The sequence below is a fragment of the Opisthocomus hoazin genome, chromosome 1, assembly GCF_030867145.1.
Source record: "Opisthocomus hoazin isolate bOpiHoa1 chromosome 1, bOpiHoa1.hap1, whole genome shotgun sequence".
In the NCBI taxonomy this organism is placed as follows: domain Eukaryota; kingdom Metazoa; phylum Chordata; class Aves; order Opisthocomiformes; family Opisthocomidae; genus Opisthocomus; species Opisthocomus hoazin.
In genome coordinates this window covers 30,137,191-30,146,318 of record NC_134414.1, presented here as the reverse complement: position 1 = coordinate 30,146,318, position 9,128 = coordinate 30,137,191, and the positions used below count along the sequence as shown (strand labels likewise).

General features: G+C 40.2%; 1 protein-coding gene across 5 annotated transcripts in view; it reads right to left on the bottom strand.

Annotated features, from left to right (window-relative positions):
- Positions 1-6,366: 6,366 nt before the first annotated feature.
- NBEA (neurobeachin) overlaps positions 6,367-9,128 on the bottom strand; it is a 544,466-nt gene continuing 541,704 nt past the window's right edge. For all 5 annotated transcript variants that reach the window (XM_075420361.1, XM_075420351.1, XM_075420371.1 and 2 more), the window contains one exon: positions 6,367-8,151. In XM_075420361.1, coding sequence (XP_075276476.1) covers positions 8,061-8,151 — 91 coding nt within the window. In that variant the 3' untranslated portion in view covers positions 6,367-8,060. The remainder of the gene's footprint in view (positions 8,152-9,128) is intronic.

Genomic DNA, 9,128 nt, shown 5'->3' with positions numbered 1-9,128 from the left:
AGTACTCACCTGTCTCTCAGTGAAAATGATAAATTAAATAATAGGGACTACTTAATTTCCATGTGCTTGAGATTAAATGCTCTGCTAACATAAGGTGTCTCAAGGCAATGTAGTCTGTAACTTGCCTCCAAGAGTTTAAACAGTCTGGATGGGGTGTTTTTTCGATTATTGATTTTTGCTTTGGGGTTGGTGGGTTTTTTTTCCTTTCCTTTTTCTTTTCCTTTTTTTTTTTAGGTGAGAAACTGATGAAGACACAAAAATCCTTGCAAATATATTAAAAGGAAAAATGAATCAAATTATGATGAGCCTGTCATCCTGACAGGATCCCATGGAAAATAGTAGCTAATAAGGAATTTACAGATGAGTTAAAATAAAAAGATAATTTGCTGTCACAAGAATATGTGAAAAATAGACAGACTTGATAAGGTTTTAATGAGATTACAAATGTGTTGAAAGGAATAGCAACAGTTTCATGAAAGGCATTTGACTAATATTGCATAATATTTTGATCAAGAAATAACAGTCACATCCATGTCAGTAGACCAAAACATAGTTGTTTCCGGTGTCCAAAACGTAGCTGGTTCTGCTGGAATCTTGCAGAAACTTTTGTCCACTAAAAACCTTCTTCCAAAGGCTAAAAGAAATGAAGGATACAGCAAGAGGACACTGATTGCCCCACATTTGCCCAAGGCAGAATCCCTTTTTTTTATTTTATCTGTCAAAAATGGATTTGTTTCTGAGTTCATAAATTTCTCATTGATTTGAGATCTTGCATGTTTTCTTCTGGAAAAGCCTTTCAGTGGATCTGCTTTGCAGTTATAATGCTTGCTTAAAGTTTCCCTGTTCTCTTAGCCTTTTATGCTTTGAAACATGCATAGTTTGTATTTGAGAGATAATTTTTACAGAAAGTGCAAAAATATTTTCAGCTAAAAGTGTTGTGGAAAAGAGCATTATTGAGAAGGAGGACGACTTCTACTGAAAATATATTTAAAAGCATTTACTGCCAACATTGATGTCTGAAAAGAAAAACAGTCTTCAAGACGGACTAGAGTTTTTATGCACTTATAAATAGATCCACATTAAATGCCTAGAAATGGACATTTCACAGAATCACAGAATCACAGAATAGTAGGGGTTGGAAGGGACCTCTGTGGGTCATCTAGTCCAACCCGCCTGCCGAAGCAGGGTCACCTACAGCAGGCTGCACAGGACCTTGTCCAGGCGGGTCTTGAATATCTCCAGAGAAGGAGACTCCACAACCTCCCTGGGCAGCCTGTTCCAGTGCTCTGTCACCCTCAGAGGGAAGGAGTTGCAGTCCCCTAACATGATTCTCTACAGCCCAGATATAGAGAGATATTAGATTCTTGAAACAAGATTTGAGTATAATTTAGGTAATGACATTATACTTACATATGTATAACCCCACAAACAGGGAGGGACTCGTGAGACAGGGGTTGAGCAATAGGTTGAAAATGTCGCTTACCTTGAAGAAAATTTACGGGCAAGAAATTTCTCTTCAAGTTTTTATCCTTACGTACATCTAAAACTCATCCTTTCACCCCTCCTTCAATTAGTACATTGCACTTTGCAGAAAATCATAACACTTGAGCTCTCTAGTCATGTATGTGTTGCCTCCTCACATTCATTATGGACCAACATGGAAATCAGGTGTTCCTGACTAGTGTACTGGCCAGATCATCCATCAATGAAGAAGGATCAGCACCCCTTGGGACACTAATCCCAGCCTACATGGAATGAGGTGTATGTGAGTACACTATCTGTAGCCAGCTCCTGCACAGGATCCATATTAATTCACTACATGTCTGGAGTTTATGTCCCTGCTGAATCCTTCCCACTTGATGTTGCTAAGTGCTGCAGTAGGTGTCTGGCTAGCAGGCTTGTCTCAGAGAAGATAACTTCTTACTATTGAGGGACTTACTAAGTCAGGGCACAAGCCTCTGCTGTAAGCAGTGGACAACAAAGGACGCAATGGTGATAGTAGCTTAGTACCTCTTTCTAAGGTATCCATTTTCATGGATCTGAAGCTGGTGTCAGAAAAGCTTTATGTGGAGGAATGGCCAAGAAGGAGCCCTGACCGCATACCTCATCAGGACTACAGAGCAAGCAGAAGCTCTTTCTAGCCAGTATTGATGTTCCCTCATGAAAAGGTACACATAAGGCAGCACGCAAGGAGAACATGAGTTTGAATGTGCCAAAAAGCACAAAGGTCTTAACAAGCTGAGCATATCTCACCTAAGTTATTGCAGTAGCTGTAGTAAGTGATCCAAAAGCTGTAGTCTTAGGGTGTAGTGCTCGAATAGGATAGAGCAGTTTTGTGCATAGATTTGTGGCTGGGAGTGGCTGTTACTGAGCCCCAATCTCCATCTGCTTTGATTATGCGATATGGTTGATAGGCTGATGATCATGGAGCCCAAGGGACTCCTTGTAGGTGCCTAGGCTACTAGCAACTTGAGCAATGAAAGGTGCAGGCTTGGGCACTGAGCTGTGCTCATCTGCGTGGTGTAACTGGCACACCTTTAAACCGCCACCCTCTAAACAACGCCCTGCAGTACGCATGGGCTAGGATGGGTTAAGGGCCCGGTCCCAGGGAGTCTGGAGGCATGGCTAGAGGCTGTCATGCCACTTGCTTTCGGGTCAGAGAAGGGCCCTGACCTGTGTTAATTACTAGGAGAATAATAATCCCACGTGGCTGCTGGTTCTGCTCGAATAGACAGCTGAAAGATAGCATACCATTTTCATTTCAGGTTTTTACCTCCTGCAGCTCACACTGGGACAGCAAGGGTGATGGGTACGAGGAGGGACATGGTTGCAGGAGGGAGAACCCAGCTTACAGCAGGCTCTTCATGGCAAGTTGAAACAAGGGAGACAGAAGCATTTAGCAGAGGAAAGGGTGAGGGAAGGGACATTGCAAGAGCAGAGAGGGGACAATTTGGAAGAAATGGACCAAGTGTTTTGTTGAAGAGGAAATCTGTCCCTCTCTGACTGTTTTCCAAGCCTCTGGCCCCTTCCCAGTGTCCTGCTGCCTTCCTATCAAAGCAGTCTCTTTTTTCTGTTATTATTATGTGAAAAGATATGTGTGCAGGGGCGCTGGCCACCAGGCACTATTTTATTTCCTGTTTGATAGCTCTGTACAAACCAATGTATCTGAACAGCTGTGGGCACTGGATTTATACGTATAACTGTACAGCTGAACAGACTGAAACACCACTTTGAATTGTTCTGCTGCCTTTTCTGACAATCACTAGTTCTGCTACACAGTAAGGGAGACTAAGTGCATCATTCTTAAATTTGCACAGATATGGTACTAGGATTAATGTTGCCACAATGCTTGGTCATTGCAGTATCCTGCCAAGACTAAGTCTCTTTAAAGTATAAACAGACACGGAACTTTTAAGACAAATCCACTGGTGCTAATAGCTTTTAGCTGTCTGTAATCCTCTGGCACCAGAGAAGAATTTTTTTCCTGTCTAGTTTTGTACATAAGAGCATATTCTCTGCTTCATGTTAGGAACGCTAAGCTGAAGGTAGTTTGGCATTGTGGCACCTTCAGGCACACAGAGCCCTTATGCCAATCTCTTAATGAAAAAAAAGCACTCCAGGCTCTCAGTTTTGCACATAGGTACCCATATGTTAGTTACCCAGGTCCTTGTCTGTGCAAATGGGGTGCAATTGAGAGAGAATTTTCTTCTAACTAACACTGTGGAGCTGTAGCGCTGTTTAGGCATGATGTCACCATAGAGGCACCCGTAATCCCAGTCAGCTGTTTGGCAGATTTTCATCTAGGCAAATCCCTCTGTAAACTAATTATATGGCCACAGCTTATAAATTTTACAATAAAGCAATCTCCAGACTTGTTTTCTTGTCAGTTGCTGATCTTGAAGTTTAACTGTAGATGTTGCAAAACGAATCACCAGGGTTAGAGAGTCTATAAACTGTATGGTATTGCATAGACAAATAAATTTCCAGTACTTCTTCCCTTCTTTAAGTACCAGCTTATGTTTTAGTCGTTCATTTTTAGTGTTTGCAAGTAACACACACACACACACGCAAGCCTAAATAAAACCAGTCCACAATTAAACCATTGGAAAATGTAAGCATAAACTCCAGCTAGAAGTCTCCAAATAAAATATTTATATGTACTAGGCGTCTTATATCAGGAGGTGGTTCTCTTGCTGTTATCAGAAGTCAGCCCTTCGTTCCCTGTGTCTGCCTCAAATGCTTTATCTCTGGCAGCACGAGGTTTGCTTCAAACACCCCGCTTGCTTGTCAGCAGGGTTGATGCACTATATGGTAACAAGCATTCGCCACAACTGCTGTTCACAGGCAGCATTTTTAGCTCTACAAGCACAACCTGTGAGATTCTCGATCAACATAATCATTATTTACCCGAGGCTCCGCCAGTAAATTGAGCCTAACTAGTCTTTCCTTGGGGTAAAATGCTGCAGCCTTTCTTTTATTGCTGCTCTTGTAGAGAAAGCAGCAGCATCCTCAACAGTGGCAGGGTCTGGACAAGGAATAAGCCTTGTAGCTGTTGCATCGTCCTCCCACTACAGCATTAGCTTACAGTCCAGTTCTAACCCTGGGACTGACTGGCAGGAACACAGCCAATAACTGCAGGTTATTTTCATTGTGGGTATGTTTTAGCTGCACAGTTGTACCCCTAACGCTGCATCTGCCTTAGCTGAGAGATTGGTGGCATTTAACTGGTTTGGTCCAAACTGCTTCGTCTTCCGCAGGCAGCTCTCCGAGACTCCCTGGAATCAGTAACTCTCATTTCTATAGAGAAGAAAGGCGAGTCAGCCCAGCTTTACTGTGTGACAGTAATGGGGCAGCTGAAGCTTCGGAAAAGTCTTGTGACATAAACTGGAGATCTGTAAATGTTACCTTTCTTCATTAAGTGACCCAGCAACAGAAAGGTGTATACTAATGTAATTAACACAAATTAACAAAAAAAACGAAGGAATTTGAATATCCTGGCACAATCATAGCAATTTTTTTTTCTTTAAAAATAGAAATTAAATAGAGAATAAAAGACAAAAGCAACATTTCACTGCAAAGACTAACATCAAATTGGTCTATGTGATTACATCAGCCCACTAGAACATTCTCCTTGTCCTGTGCCTTTGTGGAAACTTAAACCATCAGGTAGCTGGAGCCTTATATTATTATTATTATTATTATTATTATTATTATGCCTGATTTGTCTGTCTGGGGACCCTTAACCATGAATGCAATGCAGAAGGATTTTTTCTTTTTGTAACCCATGGCCAATTTCTCACACAAAGATTTGTCTGGGCACAAAACCTGTTAATTTGTGACTAAATTGTACTTTGCATAATGCTGAGAGATTTCACGCAAACAACATTAATTAAGGTAATACTCATTTTTTGCTTAACTGCAGTGGTGCATTTTTTTAATCAATTTGTTGAATAAAATATGAAATTAGGGGTGATACTTCTATACTAATGGAATGGAGGTTGTGGCATACCAATAAAACTGTTTCACATGCCACTATTAATACACCAATCATCTCATCTCCTCCCCATCTCTCCTCCAGACCCGAAACAAGTTAGGTTACCCAACTGAAAAGCTGATTGATGTAAACAGATATCTGCTAAAATGTATCCTGTATTCTAATGAGGTTCCCAATATTGGCTTTAGTTCATTTTGATAATTGTTTAAAGAACAAACCAGCTAAACAGAAAGGCAATGAGTGGGGCAACAAATTGAAGTGTTGGCTGTTATTCTTCTTTTAAGTCAATTGGGAGTTTTCTAATTATGAGGAAAATATTTGCTTATCATTACCACCTCAGATTAGACATCTGACACTTCGATCACTATCTATCTTCACTTACTTGCTATAATCTTCGTAGGGACCTCAGCATTTCCAAAAGGCAATTTATCCCACCTGTTTAGTTCTGCTGTGCAGGGAGTGTAGACATCTAAATTTCAATGCTTAAAATAAGGTTAAATTAATTCCATCTTATCAGATATTGAGAAATACCCGAAATGGCTCTCATCAGATCTTTGCTTTCTGTGAGGTCTATTGTACAAGATTATTGCCTGTTCACAAGGATCCAAAATGTCCCTTAAAGGCTTTGATTTTTCACTTGTGCTGATCAATGTAGCTCTAGTAGTTTCTCTTCATGTACTGACAATCAAATGAGTTGCAAAACACACTCTATAATGTCTGTTTTTTTTCCTGAGAGCCCAGGAAACACAACCACCCAGGCATGCATAATTTTTGTAAGAGGGATTTCTTAAAATAATTGTTTGTTCCTAATGATAATGTGAATGTTTTGACGAAAAGTTCATTGAAATGAAAAACAATCACTGAATTCTTTGCATATTTTATTTTTCTGTTTGATTTCCAACTCACACACATCTGGCATATTTTACATCTTTGCAATAAAACATGGTTACAATAGCTTAAGGAATTTATATATCCAAAATATTTCACCATGATCTCAAGATGAAATGAACTTGTCTTCCAGATGTTCAATAGTCTCCCAATTCTAAGCTACAAACTCAAGATATTGCTTACAGACGGGTGGGTGATGAATAACTTAATCATTACACTGATCCCCATGATTTCCGAATCTTATAAATACAAACAACAATGAAGAAGGAAATTCAGTGCTAAACTTACTAATACAAGGTGGATAACAAATAAGTAATCACATCAATAAATAATGATATGTTTCTGGTGCAAAGTGCCAATACAAAGAATCCATTATCTTTTTAAATAAATGACTGCAAGTGAGTGTAAATTCTGAGAAAATTACATTCCTGTTACATGCCTCATAGCCCTACCGACACAATATGTACATCTATGACAATACAGTCACCAAATATACAAAGAAGAAACATGAATTAAAGTGTATATACCCCTGGGTGTGTAATTTGATCAGTACAATGTGCAGAAAATTATTCTGATAGTTATCATTACAGTATTGTAAAACATGAAGTGCCTTAGTCTGAGTGGTTTCAGGTGAGATTTTCAGAAGAACCGAAAAGAATAACCTCAGTCACCTTTACAATGAAGCTAAGGCTGTCAAATAAACCGAGCTGCTCAGAAGAAAAGTAAGGGAAAAAATCACTGGGGGCTCTCTCGCCCATAGATTGTATGCCAAATGTTAATAATCCAGAAGTATAGCACTTTATCTGTATTGGGAGTCATTAAGCATTACAAAGCATTAAACTGAACTTCCCTCTTTGCTCCCTTTCTCTCTAGTCTTTGAATTTAAAAGACAGGAATTTAATTTCTGTTGTATAAAGTGTAAATATGGCAAATGATGGCTTTTTATCCAAATGCTTCATGAGCAGAACTCCACTTAAAAGGGGTAAAGTTTAGATTCAAAATGTGAAAAACGTGTTGGTGGAAATGTCAAAATTACTGTTTGCACCCAAATTCAACCCTTTAACGCAAGCTGTACCCTTAGGCAGATCTCCAGTTTGATTTGTGTGAATGCACCTGTTCCTTCAAGACATCAGGTTTAAAGTACATGCAAGTTGTAACTCCACAATAAAATTAAGAAACAGTTTTGTTCTTTATACAAGGTTTTACTTTTACAAAAGTACCCCTTTAAAGTTAAGATGTGCATTTGATGTACAAAGTATCAAACGTATTTTTTTTTTTAATCTCAGCTTGAAAAGTGGCTGGAGATGGGATGCATGTTAGGTTCAAAGCCTAAACATTGAAATAACTGGACACAAGGTTCCCCAGAATTTTCAAAAGTCTCTTGTGGCGCATCCTACTACCTTTTCTCAATAAACAAAGATATATGAAATAATTACCAAAACATCTCCTAATTCATATAATTTACATGATACAAGCTTGCTTTTCAGCAGCTGGTGTTCAGTTGTGAAAAAACACACAAAGTAAAATGATTGCTGACTACAATGTACAGCTATTGCTGGGTGTAATGGAATGTACAACGGAGGTCAATGCAGACGTGGTTTTCCACCAGAGAACTACACCTTTCATTGCAGCACTTGTGCTCTCAGCTTTACCTGGGCTTTTAGTTCTTCATTCCGCTTCAGTATCTGTTCTGATGTTCATAATGCCACCGGTTAAAATCTATATTAAAAGCTACGATGCTGCCAGAAGCCATGCCAGTAATCAGAGTTCTGAAAAAGATAGAAAAGATGGTCCCGTTCATCCTATTTTACCTTCTCAAGCAATGGTTTACTATGAACAGTGAAAAAGCTAAAAGAACGAGGCACTTTTTGCAACACGGTCTGAAGATTAAGCTCATGTGTGGGATTAAGTTTGCGACGGAGACGCTACATTTAGGTGTTGACATATGAGCCTAATTTCCATGTTCTCATTATGGTCAAGGGAGATCTAGAGATCCATTCGGTCACCTTCACATAAGTAAAAGAATCATCCCATTTGAGATGCTCTTGCATACCCTGCTTTGCCTCCAGCTGCCTCTCCAGAAGGGTGTGGGTCTTCACTAGGTCCTTTCTCACATGTGCCACCCCAGGTACGTACCTCAGACCTCTGAGTATCTCAAACAGTGCTAACTGGCTACGGCTAGGCAACCAGATTAGGCCCTAGTCAGTATCCTCACTGCAGCCTGAAACTGACTTTCTACAAGTCACTGAGCATGTACTTTAGCGTGAGCTTAACTGTCCTCTAGACTCCACAGGCTGCAGCAAGTAAATGGCCATGGTTATTATGGGAGCTTATTCCCGTAGCTCACATGAAGACATCTATGCCAAAACGTCTTCATTCAGTTGTTTCGGAACCCAGCTGCCTAATTGCAGGCACCTCATGCCACTGGAGGTGCCCCAGGGTGGCTGACAGGTCAACATTGGCTGGCAGCTGGGACACAGGACCTGTGGAGTGCTCGGCACTTGGGGCTGCAGCTGGGATCAGCTGGATATCCCAGGGCCTCCCAGAGAGAATGAGATGCCTCTGCGAAGACAACCGAACTGATCCCTTAATCATAAGCTGATCACACCTTGGTACTCCTAAAAAGTTTTATACTGAAATGTAGCCCCATTTTTACGTGGTTCTTGTGACAATAGTTGAGGTGGTTTTCCAGTTATCACATATCCTCCAACTCCGCTAGCTGAGTTTTAAAATTGGATTAGTTATC